The sequence below is a fragment of the Zasmidium cellare genome, assembly GCF_010093935.1.
Source record: "Zasmidium cellare ATCC 36951 unplaced genomic scaffold M409scaffold_11, whole genome shotgun sequence".
In the NCBI taxonomy this organism is placed as follows: domain Eukaryota; kingdom Fungi; phylum Ascomycota; class Dothideomycetes; order Mycosphaerellales; family Mycosphaerellaceae; genus Zasmidium; species Zasmidium cellare.
In genome coordinates, this window is record NW_022986955.1 from 420,831 (window position 1) to 445,478 (window position 24,648).

General features: G+C 54.3%; 13 protein-coding genes across 13 annotated transcripts; 5 read left to right on the forward strand and 8 right to left on the reverse strand.

The window, feature by feature from the left end:
• Window positions 1-653: 653 nt before the first annotated feature.
• M409DRAFT_65246 (uncharacterized protein) lies at window positions 654-2,325 on the reverse strand (the record flags this gene model as incomplete). Its single annotated transcript, XM_033816425.1, has 5 exons — window positions 654-1,024; window positions 1,102-1,235; window positions 1,290-1,445; window positions 1,496-2,004; window positions 2,056-2,325. The coding sequence occupies 5 exons, from the start codon at window positions 2,323-2,325 to the stop codon at window positions 654-656; spliced, it is 1,440 nt and encodes a 479-aa protein (XP_033669777.1).
• Window positions 2,326-2,770: 445 nt separating this feature from the next.
• M409DRAFT_65247 (uncharacterized protein) lies at window positions 2,771-3,765 on the forward strand (the record flags this gene model as incomplete). The annotated part of the gene is made up of 3 exons (XM_033816426.1): window positions 2,771-3,047; window positions 3,097-3,603; window positions 3,659-3,765. The coding sequence occupies 3 exons, from the start codon at window positions 2,771-2,773 to the stop codon at window positions 3,763-3,765; spliced, it is 891 nt and encodes a 296-aa protein (XP_033669778.1).
• Window positions 3,766-4,067: 302 nt separating this feature from the next.
• Window positions 4,068-5,876, reverse strand: M409DRAFT_20904 (uncharacterized protein; the record flags this gene model as incomplete). The annotated part of the gene is made up of 5 exons (XM_033805611.1): window positions 4,068-4,209; window positions 4,263-4,939; window positions 4,992-5,177; window positions 5,237-5,545; window positions 5,607-5,876. The coding sequence occupies 5 exons, from the start codon at window positions 5,874-5,876 to the stop codon at window positions 4,068-4,070; spliced, it is 1,584 nt and encodes a 527-aa protein (XP_033669779.1).
• Window positions 5,877-6,431: 555 nt separating this feature from the next.
• M409DRAFT_20905 (uncharacterized protein) lies at window positions 6,432-7,581 on the forward strand (the record flags this gene model as incomplete). Its single annotated transcript, XM_033805612.1, has 3 exons — window positions 6,432-6,699; window positions 6,789-7,223; window positions 7,277-7,581. 3 exons carry the CDS (start codon window positions 6,432-6,434, stop codon window positions 7,579-7,581), a joined length of 1,008 nt encoding a protein of 335 aa, XP_033669780.1.
• A 417-nt stretch (window positions 7,582-7,998) lies between these two features.
• Window positions 7,999-9,211, reverse strand: M409DRAFT_65250 (uncharacterized protein; the record flags this gene model as incomplete). The annotated part of the gene is made up of 2 exons (XM_033816427.1): window positions 7,999-8,557; window positions 8,667-9,211. 2 exons carry the CDS (start codon window positions 9,209-9,211, stop codon window positions 7,999-8,001), a joined length of 1,104 nt encoding a protein of 367 aa, XP_033669781.1.
• A 576-nt stretch (window positions 9,212-9,787) lies between these two features.
• On the reverse strand, window positions 9,788-11,892 carry M409DRAFT_20907 (uncharacterized protein; the record flags this gene model as incomplete). Its single annotated transcript, XM_033805613.1, has 5 exons — window positions 9,788-9,921; window positions 9,977-10,180; window positions 10,235-10,728; window positions 10,784-11,135; window positions 11,196-11,892. 5 exons carry the CDS (start codon window positions 11,890-11,892, stop codon window positions 9,788-9,790), a joined length of 1,881 nt encoding a protein of 626 aa, XP_033669782.1.
• Window positions 11,893-12,632: 740 nt separating this feature from the next.
• M409DRAFT_20908 (uncharacterized protein) lies at window positions 12,633-14,055 on the reverse strand (the record flags this gene model as incomplete). The annotated part of the gene is made up of 3 exons (XM_033805614.1): window positions 12,633-13,428; window positions 13,478-13,817; window positions 13,875-14,055. The coding sequence occupies 3 exons, from the start codon at window positions 14,053-14,055 to the stop codon at window positions 12,633-12,635; spliced, it is 1,317 nt and encodes a 438-aa protein (XP_033669783.1).
• Window positions 14,056-14,694: 639 nt separating this feature from the next.
• M409DRAFT_65252 (uncharacterized protein) lies at window positions 14,695-15,616 on the reverse strand (the record flags this gene model as incomplete). Its single annotated transcript, XM_033816428.1, has 2 exons — window positions 14,695-14,861; window positions 14,911-15,616. 2 exons carry the CDS (start codon window positions 15,614-15,616, stop codon window positions 14,695-14,697), a joined length of 873 nt encoding a protein of 290 aa, XP_033669784.1.
• A 794-nt stretch (window positions 15,617-16,410) lies between these two features.
• On the forward strand, window positions 16,411-17,242 carry M409DRAFT_20910 (uncharacterized protein; the record flags this gene model as incomplete). The annotated part of the gene is made up of 2 exons (XM_033805615.1): window positions 16,411-16,485; window positions 16,655-17,242. 2 exons carry the CDS (start codon window positions 16,411-16,413, stop codon window positions 17,240-17,242), a joined length of 663 nt encoding a protein of 220 aa, XP_033669785.1.
• Window positions 17,243-17,488: 246 nt separating this feature from the next.
• Window positions 17,489-18,817, reverse strand: M409DRAFT_20911 (uncharacterized protein; the record flags this gene model as incomplete). The annotated part of the gene is made up of 4 exons (XM_033805616.1): window positions 17,489-18,480; window positions 18,548-18,625; window positions 18,682-18,736; window positions 18,794-18,817. 4 exons carry the CDS (start codon window positions 18,815-18,817, stop codon window positions 17,489-17,491), a joined length of 1,149 nt encoding a protein of 382 aa, XP_033669786.1.
• A 1,481-nt stretch (window positions 18,818-20,298) lies between these two features.
• Window positions 20,299-22,167, forward strand: M409DRAFT_52887 (uncharacterized protein; the record flags this gene model as incomplete). The annotated part of the gene is made up of 1 exon (XM_033812203.1): window positions 20,299-22,167. The coding sequence occupies one exon, from the start codon at window positions 20,299-20,301 to the stop codon at window positions 22,165-22,167; it is 1,869 nt and encodes a 622-aa protein (XP_033669787.1).
• Window positions 22,168-22,604: 437 nt separating this feature from the next.
• Window positions 22,605-23,495, reverse strand: M409DRAFT_52888 (uncharacterized protein; the record flags this gene model as incomplete). The annotated part of the gene is made up of 3 exons (XM_033812204.1): window positions 22,605-23,261; window positions 23,333-23,410; window positions 23,475-23,495. The coding sequence occupies 3 exons, from the start codon at window positions 23,493-23,495 to the stop codon at window positions 22,605-22,607; spliced, it is 756 nt and encodes a 251-aa protein (XP_033669788.1).
• Window positions 23,496-23,799: 304 nt separating this feature from the next.
• On the forward strand, window positions 23,800-24,624 carry M409DRAFT_20914 (uncharacterized protein; the record flags this gene model as incomplete). Its single annotated transcript, XM_033805617.1, has 1 exon — window positions 23,800-24,624. One exon carries the CDS (start codon window positions 23,800-23,802, stop codon window positions 24,622-24,624), a length of 825 nt encoding a protein of 274 aa, XP_033669789.1.
• Window positions 24,625-24,648: the final 24 nt, after the last annotated feature.

Consider the following 24,648-nt stretch of genomic DNA (forward strand, 5'->3'; position numbering starts at 1 on the left):
GACTAGCTTTGTCGCTAGACCCGCCAATCAGAGCGCTGTAGATCCGGTGAGAGTCGCGTTCATTCGACTTTGTTGTCTTGTTCTACAACCTCCATCCTCTACACAACATTGATCAAACCCCTAGACTATGGCACTATGAACAACCCCAGCTACCTCGCTTCTTCTCGGTGACCTGGCATATCAGATCTGCCCGTGCACGCCATGCTCCCGAGACTTTGCCACGATGCGGACCTACTGCGAACATAGGAGACTGGATTACCACGGAATCAAGGGGTCAAGCTGAGGCAAGAGCCCATACCGCTCGAAAGGGACTGGACCAAGTGGTGGAGGAACACACGGTCCATCGCTGGGCTCGTGTTCTGCCACCGCCAAAAGAATCGCAGCCCGACCGTCATCCTCTGACCTCTGACCTGGGGAAGACTTGTTCTTCTGAAGGTGGCTAGCATGCGCCTGAGGATGATTGAATCTTGCAAAATGATAGTCTGAAGGATGTGAAGTGGAAGACGGTATGTACGTTCTACTGATGACGCCTCACAGCCAACTTCACAAACATTTCTCACCTGTCATCTCAATCAACCCCCCTTGTCAACATATGCTTGCTATTGAAACTGTCGCTTGGTCAGCCTTGGGCCAAAAACCACTACCAGGCCAACTCACGCAGTAACGTCGATTTTGGATACTTTACCAACTCGCATCGCCCGAGCCATCCTCTCCTCCGCATCGTATCCGTACGTCCACCAACTCGTTACCGGATCACTCCACTGGTTCGAGCTCCAAGAGAACGGACGGCCTTCGACTTCAGCTCTCATTCCCTGGTCTCTTGCAATCTGCTCTGGGCCGTCCTCATAATGCCAGATGATACCATTAGCCCGACTCGCTTCTTGCATTGCAGTACTTCGCTCCATTCTCTCCGCTTCGAACGATTGCATTGCAGCAGGTATCTCACTCCGGTCAGCGGCATCGTTCAAAGCAACTGCAAGAGCGGCTCCATCTTCGACCGCCATTGCTGCTCCTTGCGACATGTCTTCAAAGTAGAAGACAGCACGTCAGCAAAATCGTAAAATGTGGAACGACTTGTTTTCTCTTCTGGTGTGTACGTACATGGCAACATGGCATGTGCTGCATCGCCAAGTATCAGCATTTTGGACAAAGGATGAATCCAGGTTCGGAGTCTTGCCCCTGTTTTGAGAGGCCATTTGAGGCATGAATCGATCATCGACGTCAACTTCACTAATCTTTGTAGATGTCAATCGAAGCCCTTCAATGGACGGATACATTTTTCAACTCACTGCGGATCCCAGGATGCGAAATGATTCTTCATGTCGGTGACAGCTGTGTCTTGCGTCCATGTTGCAGGATCCGACTGATCGGCATGGCAAAGTACCATGTTGAAGGCTTCTCCTCGAGATATTGTATACGCCATGACGTGGCTGCCATCTCCAATCCTGTCGGATCGATGTCAGCAAGACCTCCTCCAACCGTATGATTCCCTTACCAGATATGCAACGACGGCTTGTCCAGCAGCCAGCGAAGTGCTGGATCTGCCTTCATCTTCCTGACTTCGATTGTGGCTCTATAAGCTGCAAACTCTGTTCTCTTGGGCTCTGGGCCCATCTCTGGTAAGACTGCAGCACGGGCGTGCGAGTGAATGCCGTCAGCTCCAATAATGAGATCTCCAGCAATCCTGGAACCATTCGAAAGCTGCACGCTGGCATCCATCGCATCATAATTTGTTACCTTGCTGTCGAGACGGATCTCCACGCCAAGATTCACTGCGGTGGCTAGCAAAGACCTATGTAGGTCGGCTCTATGGCAGACCAGGTATGCTGCGCCAAAATCATGCTCCATGTCTCTGAGCTCCGTATACCCGACTGTTTCGCCATTGGACCACTTTCGAAACTTAATGCTTTCGGGGCAGACGGCGTGTGGGCCCAGATGCTCGAGAACTCCCCATCGCTGCAGAAGAAGGCATGAGTTTGGCGGGACTTGAATGCCTGCACCAACCTGAGAGACGTGTTAGTACATCTTGAAGAAGTGGACGATACGATCGCATACCTCGCCCAGCTGTGATGCTTGCTCGAGCACTTCGACTGAATGTCCACGCCTTGCCAGCGCGATTGCTGTAGCCAGCCCTCCCAGACCCGCGCCCACAACGACAATTCGAAGAGGAAGCTTCGCCTGCGCTACATGTTGCTGGGTAGCCTTCGAATCTTCCTTCAAGGTTTTCAAGAAGAGGAACGACTGGGAAGGATAGCCCACATCAAAGTGTGGGGAGAGATGATGAGAGACGGCCTGAGCCCGCTGGTTGACCACCCCTGCAGGCATTATTATGAGTACCTCCTAGCACGATCAATCAAGACCTGAGAATGTTGTTCTGTGAGCCAAAAACGCGGTCCAAAGCAACAAGAGCCTCGACGAAGTGCTGACGATGACTCTTCAACGCAGACAACCTGGAGCCAGTGACAATATGCCGCCAATACGGAGCGCTTCCCCGCCGCTCAAAGTCCGCAACTTCGACGGCAGTTACTGTGTCTCCTAGCAAACGATCCGTGTTCCTCGCATTGAACTGGGAGTGGATGTTGCGGCATGTTGGGGTCTCTCCGGCCGATGCCAGCGCTAACTCCTATCTCCCCGGCGCAGGGTTCTGGACGACCTAGCAGCTTTACTTCCAGGAACGAATGACATTGATCCTTCAACTGACTTCAAGAATTGACAGTCACGCAGTGCCACTCTCTGGACCATCATCAAACTACTATTCCGCTTGTCGACGATGTCTCCCACATGGCAACGCCTGATTCGCTTCGAGGCAACGGATGGTCGTGTGCTACGCGGCGAACCGATTCTGCCACAAGAAGACTTCGATCTTGGAACAGTCACTGAAGACACAAAGCTTCAAGCAAAGGTCATTGTGGGCAGCGACATATACGATGGGAGCGGTGAAAGCAAAGTCAGCGATGAGGTCGTGCAAGTAAAGCGACTTCTTGGACCATTGACTGCGGAAGACGTCGATATCCTTCGATGTGTTGGACTGAATTATGCAAAGCACAGTAAGTATTAAAGTCTATCTGTGAATGGCTCTTGCTGAATTTTGAGCAGTCAAGGAAGCAGGCCGAACACCGCCGCCTTACCCGTTCATCTTCTTCAAGCCAAACACATGCATAACAGACCACGACGTGGACGTGGTCATCCCAAAGATCGCGCAAGACGACCAGGCCGACTACGAAGGCGAACTCTGCATAGTCATCGGCGAAGACGCCAAAGACGTACCTGTCGAACGAGCACTCGACTACGTCGCAGCGTATACCTGTGGAAACGACATATCCTCGAGGAAGCTACAACGAGATCCGAAACTCGCAGGCAACGTACCACAGTGGGGATTTTCGAAAGGCTTCGATACATACGCTCCGTTGGGTCCATGCCTGATAAATGCTTCGCTGATCAAAGACCCGAAGAAGCTTTTGCTCAAGACGATTGTTGATGGCGAGACGAGGCAGGAAGAATACGTGGAGGATTTGTTGTTTGACTGTGCATATCTTATCTCTTATTTGAGTTCGGGGACCACGTTGAGGAAGGGTTCTGTCATTATGACTGGGACTCCTGGAGGTAAGTACTGCCTTGGAAGGATTAAAAAATGCCATGCATGCTGACGATTGTACAGGAGTTGGGGCAGGTCTCAAACCACCACGTTATCTTGTCCCTGGCACTGAGATGAAAGTGTCTATCAGCCAAGTTGGGACGCTTACAAATGGTGTTCGATTTGCATAGATCTAGAGCACAAAGATACTTGGATGATCGCGTCTACACTCCATTCCGTACGTCTATTCTCAGAACCCTCTCGATGCAGATGCAGTACAGCAACGGATCTCATGACGCCTCTTGTCGGAGAATGGTTCCGCAGCACTCAAGGGTCAAAAGCTCGATCAAGAGTGAAACAGGTACCATATCCCTTTCTTCTAACGAATCATCTGGAATATGTGCTGCTCAATGCCCCAATGCAATGCACAGATTCCAGCTCTGATAGTCACTTGTACTGTTGACCACCGAATACTGTCGTCGGCGATGAGAATTTATGCATGTGGAAGTTTTGCCCTCCACTCCTTGCCCTTGTACTGGAGTAGTATGGTAGGCAGAACACAAAAGAAAACGACAAAGCCTGCAATGAAGCCAGAGAGCCCGCCGAAACCGATCTCGGACAAAAGGGGTTGAAACCTGCAGACTGGTCAGAGAGCTCATCTTGTTCATTTGGAATTGATAACACTTACCAGAACGGCCCAGCAAACCCCCAAACCTGCCTCACAAACGTGATATACACGCCGACATCACCCGCCTGCTCTCTGAAGCAGTCGACAGCGTACGGAATCAGCAACGTCGTAACGAGCTGGTTCCCCACCGCCGAAATAGCAATCCCCACGAGAGGGGTGATATTCCAGCTATCACCCGCATTCATCGTCTGCACCAGAAAAACCGTCAACCCACAAATCGTCAACGCATACCCAAAATGACTCAACAAAAGCCTCCTCTCCGGCGCGGGCTGCTCTTTCCCCTGCGCGCGAGGTTTCGAGATGAACTGATCCGTCGCGAAGCGGCCTCCGAATTCCCCGATCAGAGCTCCGGCAATCACGGCGAGGTACTGGAGGCCGACTTCTTGCGTGTTGAGGTTGAAGCTGCGGATGAAGATGGAGGGCATTTCGACGTTGATGAGTATTTGCCAGAGGAAGATCATGGAGTAGGATACTGCCGGGATGGTGACGCAGGCGTGGAGGCCGAGATAGAGGGGTTTGATGAAGGCTGTTAGGGTGAGGGGGGTGGTGTCGATGCGTGGGAGGAGGCGGTTCTTGAGGGTTTTGGGGTCGGTTGGTGTTGGGGTTAGCTTTACTTCGCGAAGGTAGAGGGTTTCGGGGCCGAGGAAGAGGTAGAGGAGGAATTGGACTGCGTTGGTCTAGGCTTGTTAGTAGGTCAAAGGTTCGGCGTCGATTCTTCCGAGGACTTACTATTGCAAGCACGACGTATATCCATCGATAGCTGACTCTCTGCGCTAGAAAGCCAAAGATGAACGGCGCAACGGGTACACCAAGCGTGACCATCAACGTCCAGATGCCCAGATATCGTGGTCTATCCGAGCGGAAGTAAGTCTCGACGACCGTGGCACTGCCGACAGCACTCGCAGGACAGATGAACTAAATCCCACCAGCATCAGCATCCCAACCCGCGGCCCACCACACCCACAACAACTCACAAAAGCCATAATCGCCCGACAAAGCGCCATGGTCGCATACGAATAGCTGAACCGACACCCAATATTGGCAATACAGCTGCAAAACAACGAAAGCAGAAACACCGGGCGACGGCCCCAGCGATCCGCGAGGGGGATCCACAGCAGCGGCACCACGCCGATGATGCAGATGACGAGGGAGGTGAGATAGGTGGCTCTTTGCTCGCTGACGTCGAGGTCCATGGCGATGAGTTGGAAGGCACATTGGATGGAGGCGGCGCTGAAGGTCGACATCATGGCGTGGAAGGCGACGAGGGCGAGGTTGGTGTGCTTCTGTTTTTTTGGTGGGTTAGTGGGCGTATTGCGTTGTGTGTCGAGGTTGTTGTTGGCTTACCTTCCACGCTGGCCAGTTCAATGGGTCCTTGTCGTTCGGGTCGGGCAGGGGGTCGAGATCCACGGTGCCGTGTCGTTGGATCAAATACTCTCGATGCTCTGGCGTGAGGCTCTGAGTATCTGAAGAGGTATTTTCCTGAGCATTCTCAAGGTCGGCAGTAGTCTTCTCCGCACTCGAAGAGAAATCAGACCGCCGTTCACTCTCGATCCACTGGGAGTCGATCGCAGCCTTGTTCCTCCCCAAGGAAGCCATACTCCCCAAGGAAGCCATAATGAGAAATCACTTCAGACTGGCAACACTGGCAAGAGATTCGAGAACAGAATCCAAAATCCGGGGAAAGAGATCTTGTAATAGTCAGTTCGTTTGGGGAGAGAACAGTCGCCAGCGATCCACTGTAAGCCAAATGATTTGCATTTCCATCTTCAGCTTCTTGAATGAAGCTGAAAAACTTGGCCGGACATAGAGCATTCGGCGAGCCTCGCTGGAACACGTACCTCTACCCCACGAAACATGAACCCTTCCATGGAGTTTACTGAAGGATCAGTAGAATTTCTGTGCATCATCCTTCCCGCCTCACTCCGTCGTAAGCGACCGCGGAGTTAGGGAGCCCCTGAGTCTGACTTTCGGAGTCGGGTGCGGGTCGTTCCCAGTCTGAAGCCTGACTGACTGATCCGCAGTATGCGCTTCCGTCTTGCAGGGGAGGAATTGGGGCAGAGGGGACAATGGTAGGAGACAAAAGGAGCTGGATTGGAAGGCGGAGAAGTTCAAAGCAGACATCTCCAACACTACACTTAGCAAGATCTCATCACATACTTCCTCACCAACATGGCCACCTCCACAACCACCGTCGTCTCATCCGAGCACGGTACGAAAGAAGAACAAACCGCGCAACTCCTCCGCAATGCAGCCGAATTCAAAACCAAACCACTCTGGACCCAAATGACCAGACTGAATCCTCCCGCCCCAAACCCAACCTGCACGCCTCACATCTGGCGCTACGACGAGATCCGTCCGCACCTGCTGCGCGCCGGCGAGCTGGTCACAGAGAAGCAAGCGGAACGCAGAGTCCTGATGCTGATAAACCCAGCACGTGGTAAATATAATCAATCGATCCATCCGCGCCGGCACACAACTGCCGGTCCCTATGATCGTCCAAGCTAACACCAAATCCGCAATACGCAGATGCCCCCTACACGACCGACACGATCTACGCCGGGCTACAGCTCGTCATGCCCAACGAAACCGCCCCGGCGCACCGCCACACAGCCTTCGCGTGCCGCTTTATCATCGAAGGCCAAGGCGGTTTCACCGCCGTGCACGGCCGCCGCATCCACATGAAGCGCGGCGATCTGATCCTCACGCCGACGTGGAACTGGCACGACCACGGCAAGGACGGGTCCGGCCCCATGATCTGGCTGGATACGCTGGACTTGCCCAACTTTATGCATTTCCCAGTGCACTTTGTCGAGCATTTCAATCAGCCTAGGTATCCTGCTGAGGATGCGGATTCGGCGACGTCGCCGATTGTGTTTTCGTGGAAGGTGATGCGGGCGGCTTTGGATGCAGAAGAGGGGGATTGTGTTACGAGGAGGTATTTGAAGAAGGATGGTCGGGATAGTGAGTTGTTGCGCTTCGAGACCGAAAGGAGTCATTGCTAACGACATCCCCAGTCAGCCGCATCCTAGGAGCCAGCGCGACCCGACTCAAGACAGGTCTGTCCACTCCAGCCGTGCAAGAGACCGCCTCATTCATCGTCCACGTCGTCGAGGGCACTGGCCATTCCGTGATTGGCGGCGTGCGTCTCGACTGGAAGAAGGGCGATACGTTCTGCATTCCATCCTGGAACGAGTTCGTTCACACCGCTAATGATGGCGAGGATGTGTATTTGTACCATGTGGATGAGAAGCCCATGTTGAAGTCGCTGGGCTTTTATAGGAGTGCGGGTGAGGATACTGAGGGCATTGTTTCGGATTAGGTAGATTGAATGACAGCTCTCCTGATTCAAATGCACTGAACGTCAGAGATGGTGTTGGGCATGAGAGACATGTCAGATATGAATGGGAGTTGGAACACATATGGGCCCAATGCTCTCGAATTAGGTACGGCGCTTGGTCTACCAAAATGCTGAGCTTGCCATGACCCGAAGTTGTTGAATGGCTGAATTGACCCCGAAATCGTATTTGTTCGGTGCTGGCTTTTGAGAAATGCAGTTGTCAATGTGCTCTTTAACTGAGATTGGACTCTGCGTTTGATATCGTAGCGTTGAAAGCTTGCTTCGACTGCAGCACGACTGCCCGCAGACATTCATCTCTACATACCCACTCCCCATCCACATATCCCCGTCTCAAACTCCCCCATCAAACTCCCTCCCAACACCTCCACCACCCATCCCTCAAACCCCATTCCTCCCCAAAAACCCCAAAATCCAGTCAAAAGCCCCTCTCGCCTCAAAATGCAAATTCAACCCATGCCCCGCCCCCTTCACCCTCAACGTCTCAAACCTCCCCTCCGGCACATTCTCATACAGCGTCGTCCCAACCTCCTCCAAAAGATTCTCCGGAAAAATACAATTCCCCGCACAGAACCCCAGATCCTCGTTGCCGGCCACCACCGCGACGGGGAAGGTGACGTTGAGGGCGGGTTTGACGACGGCGGAGGCGGTGAAGAGCTCGCCGATTGTGACTGTGCCTTTTGTGGCGTCGGCGAGGGAGAGGATGGTGGGGAGGAAGTTGGGGTATGTGAAGAAGGTTTGTTGGTTGGCGAGGGGGGAGGCGACGACGAAGTAGCCATTATTCAAGCTGGAGAAACGGTATGGCTGATCGAGGGAGGCGATGGTGGGGTTTTGGCCGAGGTTGAAGGCGGGAATGCCGGAGGCGTTGGTGGAGAATCCTGTCAAGATTGCGGCGTCGAGGTCGGCGGGGTGTGTTGCTATGAGGCCTTTTGTGAGGGTGCTGCCGAGAGTGGCCGATGCCGATGATGGTTTTGAAAGGGGTGGATGAGTAGACGCCTTGGCGGAGTTGGGTGATGAGGCTGTGGAGGATTTCCATTTCGAGGGGGGACTGAATCGTATGGATTGGGTCTTCCTTGGATGAGACACCCACTCCTAGACGATCGTAGAGGAAAGTCGAGTATCCTGCTTCGACGGCTACGTCGACGTAGCTCCAGCCGGGCGCGAAATCCCAGTAATAGCGATCAAAGCCAATGCCATGGGTCAGAACTTGCAGCTTGGATGTGCTGCCATTGCTGGGCATGCATAGCGTCGCTCCGATCTCGTAGGTGCCGTTGACGTGGAGTGTCCCGTTTGAGATCGAGTCTGGGAAGGTAGATCCTGCCGCCCACATTTTGAGCCATGTCTGGGTAGCCTCTGCCTGTGTGGCCGGTAGCTTGTAGTCGAATCTCACATTCTCGTTGGTGTTGGCTGCCACATGGGCGATCCCAGATGTACAGAGTGATGATTCTCCCCTTGAGATGTGCTTGGTTGCATTCGTGAATCCTGATGTTGTTGGTGCTTCGTCATTCGTGGGTATGCCGCTAACTGAGGCGTGCACCGTTCTAGTATGGGCAGAGAGAGTAGCAGCAATAAAAGGATACAGAACAGTCTTCATCCTTCAGGCTCATGTTATACGGTGATGGGATCTTCGTTGGGAGAGTTGAGCTGATCGAGCTGTTATAAGAAAACTTCTTCTGCACCCACTGCGGCAAGTTCCAGATGAGCCCCTTGGTAAGGACAGTCGCTTTCCTCATCACAAAGGCCGCGACTGCACCGGTCGCCCATGGTATAATTTGGAATTGGCCTCATCGACGTCCGGGCAAAGACATCGTCGACCGGAAAACACCACACGCCCAGCCTTGCGCGGATGCACTCCTCCAGTCGGTGCACGTGGATGGATACTGCTGACTCGTCATGCCAAATCCGTTAGAATTTGTCAATCAATCTGTCCAGTCACTCTGTACGGAACTGTCAGCATGTAGTCGTAGCGCCAATATTTCCTAGCTGGAGGTGGTTCGGCTTATCCGGAATCCTTCTGGTCTTGTCCCCGTTATCTCCCCGGCTCAAAAATTGTCAGCACCACGGGGGCCAGTGGCTCTCCAAACGAGCCAAGTTTACAAGGACGCACCATCAGGGAAACCCATCACGTGTCTCAGAAAGGGTAACAGAGGCTCAGCAGGCTTCAATGTCGTCAAATCCCGATATTCAGAGCAGAACTCCCATCGCTCCCAACAAAAAGCTCATCAAACCCAACACCAGTGTCGAACCCGAGATCATGAGAGTAAAACATCTGGTCTAGCAGATACTCCTGATCCAGGTTTTGTCCTACTGCAGCATCAATATACATCAGGTCTCATCGCAAAGGCCAGATAGTGCTCACCCATATGCATAGTAGCGTCGACTAGCGTTCGAAGACAGTGTCGGCATCGGTCGACTGTCTGATTGTTTCGATCCAGTGCTTCAAGACTTTGTATCGCGGCGTTGATCCTGTCGAGTGTTGTGATGTAGTCGAGGGCCCCTGGGTTTGTGGTGGACGTTCTGCAGATGAGGTAGCAGGCGAAGACTGTCAGGGCGGCGTTGAACGCTGTGGCAATCAGTCAGATGGAGAGCAATGCGAAGTAGGGAATGAGATACGTACTGTAGTACAGTGTGAACCACCACGCTCCCAAGACGTCTCTTTGAGCCGCAGACGGTGATGTAGTGGCCGTTCGCACCAGCTCAATGATATCAGTTGCGTTGACAAGTGATGCACTGATACTGCTGGCGCCGAACTGCTCCAGCAGAGCATTGTCACTCGTGATGGTGTTGCTTCTGCTCATGTCCTGCAGCATTCGCAGCAGGATAGGACGATGGAGAAGCAAACGGGCGCTCAGATAACGAAGCGTGAGGATGGTTCTCAGTTTCAGTCTTTGCTCCGCGACATCAGTCATACCCTGTGCTTGCAGGTAGTCCGTCAGGTCGTTGGCAGAGATTGTAGCTAGAGTCTTGGGGACGGACTGTTCCCAGTCTAGCAGAGAGCCTTCGATTTCGAAAATCCGGGTGATGACATCTCTCGACGGTAATGGATCATCGAACTCCAGGTTCTGTCCATACAGGCGGTCGAGTATGACAAAGACCACATTATATAGCTTGCTGGATAATGTCAGGTCCATTCCATAATATCTCATCGCAGACTCATAGCACTTACACCGTAGCAGCAAAGAAGCTGACATTACTAGGATCTTTCTGTTCCGTCACAGCGGTTGCAGATTCCGAAGGTGCAGATTCTGGGTACTGCAGAGGTGTAGGTACCTTCACGTACGAGCCTGGGATCGAAGAAGGCCTGCCAAAGGTCATGCTCATCGTGCGATCGAGAGAGACGCACGCAAGCCACGTACGCTTGCGGATCTCCTGATCGACGGCTGAAAGGCCGATAGAAATTGCATTGGTGTGCAGTCCAAGCTGTAGGACGACCTTTACCGCGAGGCCCGACACGGTCCAGGCTTCAGACGGCTTCTGTGTGCCTTGGAGATATTGACCTAGCAGCAACAGGAAGTGCGCTTCCTCAAGATCAGCTGGATATCCGTACGACCTTAGGAAATCAGTGGCGTATTACTCACCAGTTTCGATATTGACACCCTGCATCATGCGATTCTTGCAGTGAAACAAAGCTCTCTGGGCATAGACCTGTGACTTCTTACTCCGTTGTAGAGCATCGAGGCCATTAGAGCGGTCGGCACTGATGGCGATAGCTAAGATGATATTCAATAGCCCGAGCCAAGAACGTGGTCTTTGCCGTGACGGATAGCCTCGCAAAGAATCAAGTTTCGATCTGAAACGTCCCTCATGAATATACGGAAACAGGTAGCCTGTGTTGGTGAAGAAGCTGTCGATGATCTTGTCTTCGTCGATTGAAGTCAAAGCGTCGGAGGGGTTTTCAGCATGTGCTGTAGATGATCGATGGACACAAGCGGCTGCTGATGGTATAGACACTCGTCGGGACGGTGCCAAGGAGTCCTGATTAGCAGAAGCAGAGCTCAAAGTAAAGTTGCTCGCTTGAAGCATGACCTGGCCAATTGCTCTCAAGAAGAATATGTTTGAAGATGGGCCTTGAAACAGGTTAGGATCAGAGGTATGAATGACGAGACTCCACAACGTAGACCCACCGAAATAGCCTGACTCCATTTCATTCTCGAATATAACAGCACCCATAGCGTCAGCGTGATGTTGCTCGTCGCCATGATCAATAATGACTTCCGAGGCTGTATTGACGATCTGGGAAGGCCCAGCCTGGTCCATACGAGCATTGAGTCTCATCATTGATTCTTCAAGCTGGTCGACCCGACTCTGAAGCCTGTTCAAGTGGCTGATCACAAGAGTCAGTCGCTGACATTGCACCTGCTAAGGATATCGATCGTCGCACGTCTTGTCGACCAATACATTGGATGACAATGGATGCTCATGATATTGACATTCCAGGCCAAACTCCCGGCACGTTTGGCAGGTCGGACGAGCACCATCACACTACTCCACACGCGTTAGCATTGCATGTCAAAGACCAAGCCGGGGAGCTTCTATCGTACCCGGGTCTTTTTCAACCGGCATGATCCACAGGCGATTGGAATGCGGCGCCTTTTGGCCGGACGTCTGACGGCATCACCGCCCTCATGGGGCTGCCCGTCTTCTGAAGCCGGAGCGTGTCCGTTCATGGTTGTCAGAGTAGAAGGGAGTGTTCGTAGGATCACACCTGGGAAGAACTGACGTTGTCCGCGCAGCCGAGACCTGGACAGGACGTTTTGCCGAATGTCCCCGAAATCACGTGCCTCAGAAATAAGCTGCTCGACGACGCGTACGCTGTGTTGCGATGGAGACGCGTTCGTTGTGGAAATCTTGCGGCAAAGGATTCTTCTATTGCCTCGTGAGCTATGGGAATCATTTCTGTAGTTGTTTCATTCATTCATCCAGCACGCCTCGCTTTTTGCTCTCCGGCCCTATCTGCACGCTGAAATGTAGCAATCTCGATGACCTTCTGCTGACGTGGTATTCTCAACACGCGCTTAGATGTTCACGGCAGTGCGGAACTTGTTGCCAGCGTAGATGGCATTGCTGCCGAGCTCCTCCTCGATACGCAGGATCTGGTTGAGCTTGGCCAGACGCTCAGATCGCGCTGGTGCGCCAGTCTTGATTTGACCGGAGCGGAGACCAACGGCAATGTCGGCGATGGTGACATCCTCAGTCTCGCCAGAGCGGTGAGAAACCATGACACCCCAGCCAGCACCGTAGGCATCCTTGGCGGCCTGGATGGCTTCGGTGATGGTACCGATCTGGTTGACCTTGAGCAGGAGAGCGTTGCAAGCCTTGGTCTCGATGGCCTTCTTGATGAAGGTTGGGTTGGTGACAGTCAAGTCATCACCGACAAGCTGGAAGTCGGAGTTCTTGTAGAAGTAGCTCCAGGCCTCCCAGTCATCCTCAGCGAATGGGTCCTCAATGGAAACGATTGGGTACTTGGCTGAGAGGTCGCGGTACTGCTGGGCAAGCTGCTCGTAGGTGACCCACTTTTCTGGGTCGCTGTCTGGGTTCTTGAAGTCGAGATCGTACTTCTTGGCGTCGGTCTTGTAGAACTCGGAGGAGGCGACGTCCATGGCGATCTTGACCTTTCCGGAGTAGCCGGCCTGCTCAATGGCATCGGTGATCAAAGTAAGAGCCTCATCGGCAGTCTGGATATCTGGGGCAACACCACCCTCGTCACCGACGTTGCCAGCAGACTGGCCGTACTTCTTCTTGGCGAGAGTCTTGAGCTTCTGGTAGACTTCGGAGCCCTGGCGCATGGCCTCGCTGAAGCTGGGTGCCTCACTGGGAAAGGGTCAGTATTTCTAATGGCTGAAAGATGTAGGCGACGTACGATGGGACGACCATGAACTCCTGGAAAGCAAGGCGACCACCGGCGTGCGAGCCGCCGTTGAGAACGTTCATGAATGGCACTGGAAGGACGTATGGCTTCTTGGTTCCGGCGAGATCGCTGATGTGGGCGTAGAGTGGGACACGCTTCTCCGCAGCGGCAGCCTTGGCCACAGCCATGGAGACACCGAGGATGGCATTGGCACCAAGCTCAGTCTTGTTCTGAGTGCCATCGAGCTTGTTGAGGAAGCCGTCCACAGCAGACTGGTCCTTGACGTCAAGGTTGGCCTTGATCAGCTCTGGGGCGATCTTGTCGTTGACATTGGCGACGGCCTTGGTCACACCTGACAGCATCCGTCAGATTCATGTGTTTTTATGTCTTGTTTCATTGCTTTTCTCACCCTTGCCGCCCCACTTGCTCTTGTCACCGTCACGCAGCTCGCAGGCCTCGTGGGAACCAGTGGATGCACCGGATGGGACGATGGCGCGGTGGAGACCAGTCTCGGTGACAATGTCAACCTCGACGGTTGGGTTGCCACGAGAGTCGTAGACGGAACGGGCGTGGATCTTGCTGATACCCATGTTGGATGTTTCTGCGGGCGGAAGATGGGTGTTAGTGGTGTGTTCAGGGTGGTGAGGTCGATCAAAATGTCAGACGGAGGGGTCCCTTTCGACGCAGGGACGATTGGCGTGTCGATGCGGTGAAACTCCGTTTGGCTGGGCAAACGTCGTTGTTGACCGCTCAACCATTGCGTTTGCAGCCAAACACAGCGATTGGCGGGGTGCGGGCGAATGCATTGCATGGCATTGGGCTTGCAGCTGTTACTCACCAATGACTTGGGTACGACTGGTTGAGGAAGGGGTGTTTGTTTGTTGTGGTGGTGAAGGTGGGGAGGGGAGGGAGGAGACGTTGGTGACTGTGATGAGCCCAACAATTCTTTTCTCTGCTAGCTGTTGCTCGGTCGTTGCGTAGTGGGGTCGAGGGGCAGCCCGGGAAGGCGCGACCGGATCCCGTGCTCTACGGATTACTTCGGGACGACAGGGTTGTCCATGTGTGAATGCCTGAGGCGCGAGTCGAGTACTTCACCTTGTGATGAGGCACTTTGTCTTCTGGCCTCCAACACTACTGACGGACAATTGCGGAACGCCAGGACTGACGACATTACTCATTCGAAGCACATACAATTCTGCGAGTGATCCTCAGACTGAAAGTACGCTGTACTACATCGGCATGCCCGCCAGAAGAACCCGGCACAACATTGAGTCCTTGATCTCATCTTTTCGAGAAACCAGCTCCTCTGCATCCCAATTGACCCAAACGTACTTGCCCTTCAGGAACGCAGCCTCAGGCGAAGCGAGCCACACATGGAAGCTAGCCGGCAGCTCAACTGGGCAAACGTCAGTGAAGACTCATCACCATACGTTATAACGACTTACTCTCATCCTGGCCCTCCACATCAGTATCTGAATTGATCTCAGTCCTGATGACTCCCGGCTGGGTATTCACGACGTGCAGCTCTGGGTTCTCCGCGGCGAGGTAGTCGAACATCTTGACCACAGCGAGCTTGTACATGGCATAGTTGAACAGCCCCGGCATGGGATTGATATGTGCGATCCCCGACGAGACATTGATCAGCTTGGCATCAGATGCGGCCACTGGTACAACAGCTTGAATGGCGTTGAAGGCACTCATGACCATCAACTCAAAGCCGCGGCGGAACTCTTGCTCATCGTATCCCAGGACAGGTGCGGTTTTGGGTAGGATCCCAACACACCAAACGAAGACATGGATCTTGCCAACCTTGCTGGCGATGCTCTTCAATGCCGCCTCAGCTGCCGTAAGCTGAGACATGTCTGCGCCTTGAGTGAGGACAGTGGTTTTAGGACCAGCGGCACGGATTTCTTGCGCAGCCTCTTCAAGACGATTGGCACGGCGGCCTAGGATCGCCACAGATGCAGCACCAGCCTGTGCGAATGCAATGGCCGTCGCTTTACCGATGCCAGTACCACCTCCAGCTACCACCACATTCTTGCCCGCAGCTGAGAGTTCGGGTCGTTCTGGTGAGATGAAAGAGTACGGCTTGTTATGCCAGGTCTTCGTGAAAGAGATCCACTCTGGGACATCGGGGAACTCTTCGGCCATGGTGGTGAATGAAGCTTTTGATTCGTAGTAAGGAGTTGAAGTGGAAGATGTTGTGAACTGACGAGTGACAGGGGTAAAGTTGTTGCTTTTGGTCGACAATTGTCAGAGCAGCAAGCGTAAACTTATACTGCCGTGTCCTTCATGGCAACAAGGTCCAGCAGCGACGGTGTGATGCAGTCACCGGAGCAGATACTGACTGTGAACGCTTCCATGGAAGAGACTCTCCACCTTCGCTTTACAATGCGTTGAGCAAGGGACCTTCGACTCGTGAAGTCCCGTTGGCAACACTTCACTACAGAAACGTTACGATCCAGTTCCGGAGAAGAATGACAGGGACCACTCTCTTGACTACTGGCAAATATTACCAAGCACGCTCTTTGAACAGCATTCGCGGAGCGCTTCGAAATGTGAGACAGGCGAAAGGGCATTTCTCGCCATCTCGCTTACGTATCGTTTGTTTCCGTGGAGGCATCGCATCATCGCTTGCTGATGGCAGCTTCTTTCGTGTACAGCTTCTACGTCCCTCGAGAGCCCTGTCGTGGCCGATGTGCTGCATCATTGATGGTGTCTTGAAGAATCAAAAGTTATGTTGGAGAGCTGATGGAGTCCGACTGAATGTCCTGAAGATGAGACCTTCGTCACCGCGAAATGATTCCAAAGACGGACCTCGGTCCGAATCGTCGTCATAGCGAACCTTGGAACCTTACCTTCCAACACCTCAACTAGAAAGGCATTGGGTGTTCTTGTAGACAATCGCAACAGAGAAATCAACACATTCAAGAACTCGATCCAAGATGGGACAACCAAAGCTCACCCTATATGTCGACATCCTGTCTCCATTCGCCTACATGGCGTACTACTTAACAAGGGTAAGTCCAATCCGCAACTACGGGCCCGTACATCCGTCAAAAAGCACGACATACGAAATGTTCAGTAAACATCCACCCTTAATCATCCTCCATCCTACTCCCCTCCCAATGGCACAGCCTTACCCAACCCCAAACCACGCAAACTAACCAGACCCCCCGAAAAATGTAGAACTCCCCCGCCTTCCAATCCCTCCCCATAACCTACATCCCCATCCTCCTCGGCGGCCTAATGCAGCAGGCCAAAAACCAACCCCCCCTCAACATCCTCAACAAAGACAAGTGGATCAACGCCGAACGCCTGCGCTGGTCGCGGGCTTTCAACATCCCCATCGCGGAAGAAACGCCCTCCCCCTTCCCGCAATCCACCGTCAACACCCAGCGCGCGCTCGTATACCTCTGGCTCAAAGAGCCCGAGGGGGTCCTGCCGCGGGCGCTGGACGCGCTGTACCATGCGTTCTGGGTGGAGCGGAAGACGATCGGGAAGGTGGAGGTTATCGCGGAGGTGTTGGGGCCGGTGTTGGGGGCTGAGGGGACGAGGAGGTGTTTGGAGGGGGTGAAGAGTGAGGAGGTGAAGCAGGCGTTGGTGGGGAATACGAAGAGGAGTTTTGAGGAGGGGGCTTTTGGGTTGCCGTGGTTTGTGGCGGAGAATGAGAAGGGGGAGAAGGAGGGTTTCTGGGGCGTGGATCATATGGGGCAGTTGTTGGAGTTTTTGGGTATCGAGCCTTCGGGGGAGAAGGGATATAAGTCCTTGCTGTAAGTGAGTTTGGGAGGATGGTTAGAGGAGTGGAGAAGACACGACAGATGCGTGAGCCAGACACCCAGCATAATGAATATACTCACGCTGTACGATTGTGATGCGGTCTGGTTTCATGGCCTTTCTCTCCAATTGTACAGAATCTACACGTAGGAGTATCATGTTACCGCAAATGCAAAAGTCAAAAAGGAACCTGGAGACGAATAACGCTAACTACGCCTTACAAAGCCGAGCTTCATGCGTTTGTCTCTATCCTGATCGCTCCATCTGGTCAAGAATGGCCCTCGTGAATTCATGTGTCGTGGATGAACCGCCCATGTCGCGTGTCCGCGTCTTGCCTTCGGCAATGACATCGTAAACGGCCTTGCTGATACGGTTGGCGTGCTCGTCCAGTCCAAGATGTCTCAGCATCATACTTCCAGACAGGATCAAAGCAGTTGGGTTGGCCTGGTCCTTGCCCTGGATATCAAGACCAACGTGTCGGCATCCTGGCTCGAAAACGGCGACCTCACGACCCATGTTGCAACCGGGAACAATACCAGGACCACCGACGAGACCAGCGCCAATGTTGGAGAGAATGCCACCGTACAGGTTAGGCATGACCATAACGTCGAATTGTTGAGGTCGGCTGACACACTGCATGGATGCGTTGTCGACGATCATGTCGTTGGTCTCGATTGTTGGGTATTCCTCGCCGACCTTTCGTACAGTGTTTCTGAACAGACCATCGGCCAGCTTCATGATGTTGGCCTTGTGAATGCAGGTGACCTTGCGGCGGTTGTTGGCGAGGGCGAAGGAGAAAGCAAACTTGGCGATGCGCTCCGACTTGGCGCGGGTGATGATCTTGAGCGATTCGACGACGCCGCTAACGGATTGATGCTCCAGGCCGGAGTACTCACCCTCGGTGTTCTCACGGATGATGCACAGGTCGACGTTCTTGTGTCGGGTCTCGTAGCCAGGAATGTTCTTGATCAGGACGATGGAGGCGTAGATGTCGAGTTCTTGACGCAGGGCGACGTTGAAAGATTGGTGTCCAGATCGGGTTACGGGAGTGTGGAGGATACCCTTCAAACCGAGCTTGTTGCGCTTGAGCGAGGCGATGGACTCACGGAAGAGTTCCTCAGAGTGTTTGCCGCCAGCCTCCATACCAGACACATCGACCTGCTCCCACTCGACGGGCACATTGTCGGCCTTGAAGATGGTCTTGACCGATTCTGAGACTTCCGCACCGATACCGTCACCTGCATATGCCGCCTTAGCCCGCCAATGTCTTTATCACATGCCAATTTTGCTTTTGCAGTCGCATACCTGGGATCAGCGTGACAGTGTACTTGCCGCCGAACTTGGTTGGCTTGAAGATGTCTGATTGCACAGTCGTCGCGTATGCTTGAGGGTTTCGTTAGTCCTGCGCCTTCCTGCTCTTGCAAATGCTGTGAACGTACTACGCGCGGCCAGGGACGGGTTCTGAGCGGCGGCGAAGGCATTGCTGCGGAGGGCCTGGAAGAGACGGATTGTCAGTCAACGTCACAAGGTCTTCAATCTGTGTGGACATACCTGAACGGCCCGTCTGGAGAACATGGTGCGAATGGTGGTGGACGGGACGAACAAGAGTGTTTGGCGAAGTGGTGCTGCGCAAAAGCTTCAAGCTGCGCGAAGACCCGGCTTCGGAAGCGGAAGACGGCTATGCACTTTCCACGGCACTACGGCGACATGGCAGGTGTCTGTGCGTTGAACTTCGCTGCATGACGCGCCGAACAACTTTCACCTACCTTCACTCACCTCCATCTTCACATGCTTCTTCCAAAGAGGCTGTTGACATCGTCCAGTGAAAATCGTAACGTCAAGACTCGTAAAGGCCCTTCAGCGACGCCGGCGACATCGACCGCTTGCCAAGGACTTGGACGGGGACGGCGCGAACGCAGTCTCGACAAGCGAAGATTACATGTCTGAATACTACTTTCCTATGGTCTTCGACTTTAGCATTGAAGGCCTTATAACACATCGCACGCGCACAACGTCGCCCGTGGACCGCAGGACGATGAGTTGTGCGAAAGTCCTCCAACTCGCTTAAGACCCCTCAGGCACGCCAGCAGGCGCACTTCGAACAACCGAACGCTGTCTTGCGAACATGTTCAAATCCTCTACAAGAATCCCGCGACCTGTTAAAGCCTTGTGGTCCCAATAAGGCTCAGATTCAATGGTGACCTGCCGCACGTGAAAGCCAAACAGCGCTAACCGAATTTGGTCCTCAATAACGACTTTCACCTCTTCCCTATTGACACCCATAACCGGATAGCTCGCTCTTCAACTCGGTCTCGAGGCGCAAGAATAGCCAATGGCTGTTTCAGGATCATTGTATTCACTTCGACCTAGATGTCCCAGCCACAATGAACCTTCCACATGGCTTGGGAGCTGGGCGGCCATGTGCCGTCAAGGGCTATGCTCCCATGGACTTTTCTGTTGGAGTCTGTTAGGTGAGGATGAAGGTACCCAGAGACACGCAAAAGCACTGTAAGCTCTCCTTCTTCATGACGAGCGCTGATACTGTTTCGCAGACCCCTGAACCTCAAGACCAACCACCTCCATCATGTCACATCTGCAAACCAGTCCCAAGATGAACTCTCCTCTGGACACCTATCTCAGTCCCTTCTCATCTCTCGTTTCATTGTCAGTCCCGCATGTCCCCCGCAGAAAGACTCTCAGTGACGATGCTCTTCCCCTATTGGATCCTTATTGAGCCCGTCCGTCCAGTCACAAGGCTCATTGCCACCAGTCTGGGTGAACATCTCTTTATCCAATTCCTATTGAGACCTCTATTGGGAACATTCATCGCCTCTCGACGCTCGATCACGGTCTATATATGCCAGTCAATACGACCGTTTTCATAGTCTCCTCTGCTTACCCACCAGTCATTCTTCCATACCGATCCGAACCACAATAAACCCCAGGTCTAAGTCATAAGACCTCCCTACAACCCCCTCTCGTTTACACAACCCAACCCCCAACAAAACCATCAAAAACAATCACCGTTCTCTCACGACTGAGAGACTAACCACGACATGAAGGTCACTCTTTCGACCCTTCTCATCGCCAGCGCGGCGTTCAGCTCGGCCATCGCCGTCGCTGATCCCGCTGCTGTTGCCAACGCCGACGCTGATGCCCGCCGCGGCCGCATTTGGAAGTGCGGTGTCCCTGGCCAGGCTTGCAACAAGGCTCGTGACGCCGCTCCTGAGCCCGTTGCTGAGCCAGCTCCTGTTGCTGAGGCTGACGCCGAGGCCCGCCGTGGACGTATCTGGAAATGTGGTGTCCCCGGCCAAGCTTGTAACAAGGCTCGTGATGCTGCTCCTGAACCAGCTGCTGAGCCAGCTCCTGTTGCCGACGCTGATGCGGAGGCCCGCCGCGGCCGTATCTGGAAGTGCGGTGTTCCCGGCCAGGCCTGCAATAAGGCTCGTGACGCCGAGCCAGAGGCCGATGCCCGTCGCGGCAGATTCTGGAAGTGTGGTGTCCCAGGCCAAGCCTGCAACAAGCCCCGTGACGCCGGTCAAGCTGGTTTCTGCGGTCTTCCCGGAGAAGCTTGCTCCCGAGTCAAGCGTTCCGCACTGGCCATCGCCGACGCTTTCGCTGAGGCCGATGCCGAGCCACAGAGCTTCTGTGGTGCCCCAGGTCAGCCTTGCGAGAAGGCTCGCCGCTCCATCGAGGATGTCGGCACTGCAGCTGAGGAGGCCTACAACCTTGTCAGTGAACGTGAAGCAAACTACATCATCCAGAGCAGAGAAGCCAAGGGCCGCATTTGGAAGTGTGGTGTTCCAGGCCAAGCTTGCAACAAGGCTCGTGACGCTGAGGCAGACCCAGAGGCCGGCTTCATCTGGAAGTGCGGTGTCCGAGGCCAAGCCTGCAACAAGAAGAGAGATGCCGACGCCGACGCCCGTCGCGGCAAATTCTGGAAGTGTGGTGTTCCTGGCCAGGCTTGCAACAAGGCTCGTGACGAGATCCAGTCTCTCGGTGTGAGCCGATTCTGCGGACAGCGCGGCTCCGAATGCGATGCCAACGACCTCGAGGCCCGTGATGCCGACGCTCGCCGCGGCAGAATCTGGAAGTGTGGTGTCCCAGGCCAAGCTTGCAACAAGAAGCGAGCCCTCGCCACCAGGTCTGCCATCGACGCCAACCCCAACTACGGCGCAGCCCGCTTCTGCGGTGTCCGTGGCAACCGATGCGACAAGTTCGGCATCGAGGCCCGTGACGCTGACGCTGAAGCCCGTCGTGGAGGCCGCATCTGGAAGTGTGGTGTCCCTGGCCAAGCCTGCAACAGGAAGCGCGAGGCTGAGGCCGATGCCGACGCTGAAGCCCGCCGTGGCAGAATCTGGAAGTGCGGCGTCCCCGGCCAAGCCTGCAACAAGAAGCGCGAAGAGGAAGACTTCCTCGCGGACGTCAACGACGACCAGAGCGGTTTCTGCGGTGTCCCCGGCGAGGCCTGCGAGGTCACCAAGCGCAACGCCGAAGCCCGCCGCGGCCGCATCTGGAAGTGTGGTGTCCCCGGCCAGGCCTGCAACAAGAAGCGCGAGGAGGCGACCAACCTCGCGCGCCAGATCTCCGAGCTCGACCCCGAGCACCTCGAGGAGGTGTGCCACGCCGAGGGCGGCGAGTGCAGCGCCATCAAGCGCGCGTACGCCGAGTTCATGGAGATCAAGCGGGATGCCGAGGCGGCGCAGGCTGCTGACTCCCTGGAGACCCGCGCAGCGTTCTGCGATACCCACGACTGTACCTATGCTACTCGTCGCTGGATCGTGACCAAGGCCGATGATGGCGAGGAGGCGCATCTCGAGGAGAAGCGCTGCTCCGAGCCAGGTGGTGACTGTGATGTTGCCAAGCGTGCCCTTGATGAGCTTGAGGAGACCCTCAAGCGCGCTGTTGATGCGATGGAGCAGTAGATTACTGCTGCTGATCGTCTTCAACAACAACGACGAAACAAAAATTCTGGTGATATAGTCAGCTCCCATAGCTGGCTGACCTTTGGCTCAGGCTGAGGGTTTCCTCTTCGATATCCTTTTCACGGCTTTCATCTTCAACGGACGAAAACACGAATCATCATGCGCAGCGATCTTGGATTTTGGGTCGTTGGCGCGAGTCGGCGCACCGGTCGGGGTGGACGTATCTTGTCAATACATTATTTTGATCGGAAGACTTACCTGACCGTACATTATTGCGACCTGGCTGTACGGACATATACACGCATATGTCTCCTGTTATATAGCAACGCTCTTGAGAAGGTTTGCTTTGCTTGAAGGCACAGTTTGCCACGACGTGGTGCACGAGTTTCATTTCATTTCATCTCATCTTCAAAATGCTCGCTTCATTGATGCTACTGTCATAACGGCCTCGTCCTCTCCCCCTTCCAGAACCCCATCAACTCCCCCGTCTCACCCACCCACTCCCTCACACCATTCACCGCAGCCTTAGCCATGCCCGTCTGCGTATTACTCCTCTTATGCCTCGTCCTGATCGGCCCATTCACACCCCCACCCATTCCCATCGACGAACTCATAGCCGGCGCCTCCTGCCCGGGACTGATAAAACTGCTCCCAGCCCCCGTCGCATACTCACTGCCCATACTCGGCAGCACATTCTCCCCAGCGCTCAAACTGACAAACAACGCAAACGGCACCAACCACACCCCCAGCCCGAAGAAACTCGCAATCTCCGTGAACGTCGGGATATTCGCCTGTTGGTCGTAGTAGTTGTATCTCCCTCCGCTGCCGGCGCTGCGCTGGGGCGGGGCGGAGAAGTGGCGGAACCAGAGCCAGTGGTTTAGGAGGACGACGACGCAGGAGGCGAGGAAGACGGGGTCGGTGAGTTTGACGACGGGGAAGCGGCGGAGATTGAGTGAGTAGAGGATGTGGGAGGCGATGCTGAAGAGGGAGAGAAGGGGCGGGAGGCGGTCGAGGAGGAGGAGCGTGTGTAGGGCGATGATGGCGTAGATGAGGCGGGTGAGGACTTTTTTGGCGAGGACGGTGTGTTCTTCGACCTGGGGTGGGGGGAGGGGTGTGGTTAGTTGGTGGATTGAAGAGGTTATTGGCAAGGTGGTAGGGGACTTACCAATTCGCTGAGGTAGTAGAGACCTGAGGCTATGGCTAGCGTGAGGAAGAGAAAGCCTAGCAGCAGGCCAAGGTAGCCCTGCCCAGTCGCACGTGTCAGTGCGCGAAGTGAATGGAAGTCTATTCGTAGGGGTTCAGCTTACAAGGAGTGGTAGAATCCACATGGTCAAAGTCGCATTGGTTGTCTTGCAGCGATCATCGGTATCTCAATCCGTAAAGTATTAAATCGACTGTTGTGATGATTGAAGAGAACAGCTTTCACTCCAACGCGCTGGTGTAGCTGAGGTTACGTCCAGCACCTGTCCGATTCCGAGCTTATCGATAACTTTAAATTACTAGCGTGGTCGTCAAGTCTGAATTTCCATCTGAAGCAACAACTTCCAACTCCAAACCGAACCCACCAAGCTCACATCTCGTGACATTGCTGCACCTCAACCTCTCCCTTCACAACTCACACCGCCAGCAGCAATGTCACGACCCGAAGACATCCTCCCGCCGGACCTCTTCTACAACGATGTCGAATCCCGCAAATACACCACCTCGTCCCGAATCAAAGACATCCAAGCGTCCATGACGCACCGCGCCCTCGAACTCCTCGACCTCCAAGACCCCTCCTTCATCCTCGACATCGGCTGCGGCAGCGGCCTCTCCGGCGAAATCCTCAGCGACGTCCCGGAAGACGAGGGCGGACCGCACACATGGGTAGGCATGGACATTTCGTCGTCGATGCTCGCGCAAGCGCTGGAAAGGGACGTAGAAGGGGACATGCTACTCGCGGATATCGGGCAGGGGATACCGTTCCGCGCGGGCACATTTGATGCGGCGATTAGCATTTCGGCGATTCAGTGGCTGTGCAACGCCGAGACGTCGGATGTGTCGCCGGAGGGGCGGTTGAAGAGGTTTTTTGACGGGTTGTATGCGAGTTTGCGGAGAGGGGGCAAGGCGGTGTGTCAGTTCTATCCGAAGAATACGCAGCAGAGGAGTATGATTTCCAACGCGGCGATCAAGGCGGGGTTTGGGGCGGGGATATTGGAGGATGATCCGGAGACGAAGAATGTCAAGTACTACCTCGTGCTCAGCGTGGGAGGAGGGGATGTCACGGGCACGGTCAACGGGATGGACGGCGTGGATGTCTACGATGCGCGGAGGAAAGAGCGGAAGCGAGGGAAGGAGGTGAATAAGAAGGGTAGTAAGAATTGGATTCTGAAGAAGAAGTCGCAGATGGAAGCCAAGGGGAGAGTCGTCAAGGCGAATTCGAAGTATACGGGCCGCACGAGACGAACGGCGTTCTAGACTTCCGACACGAAGAACGCCTCT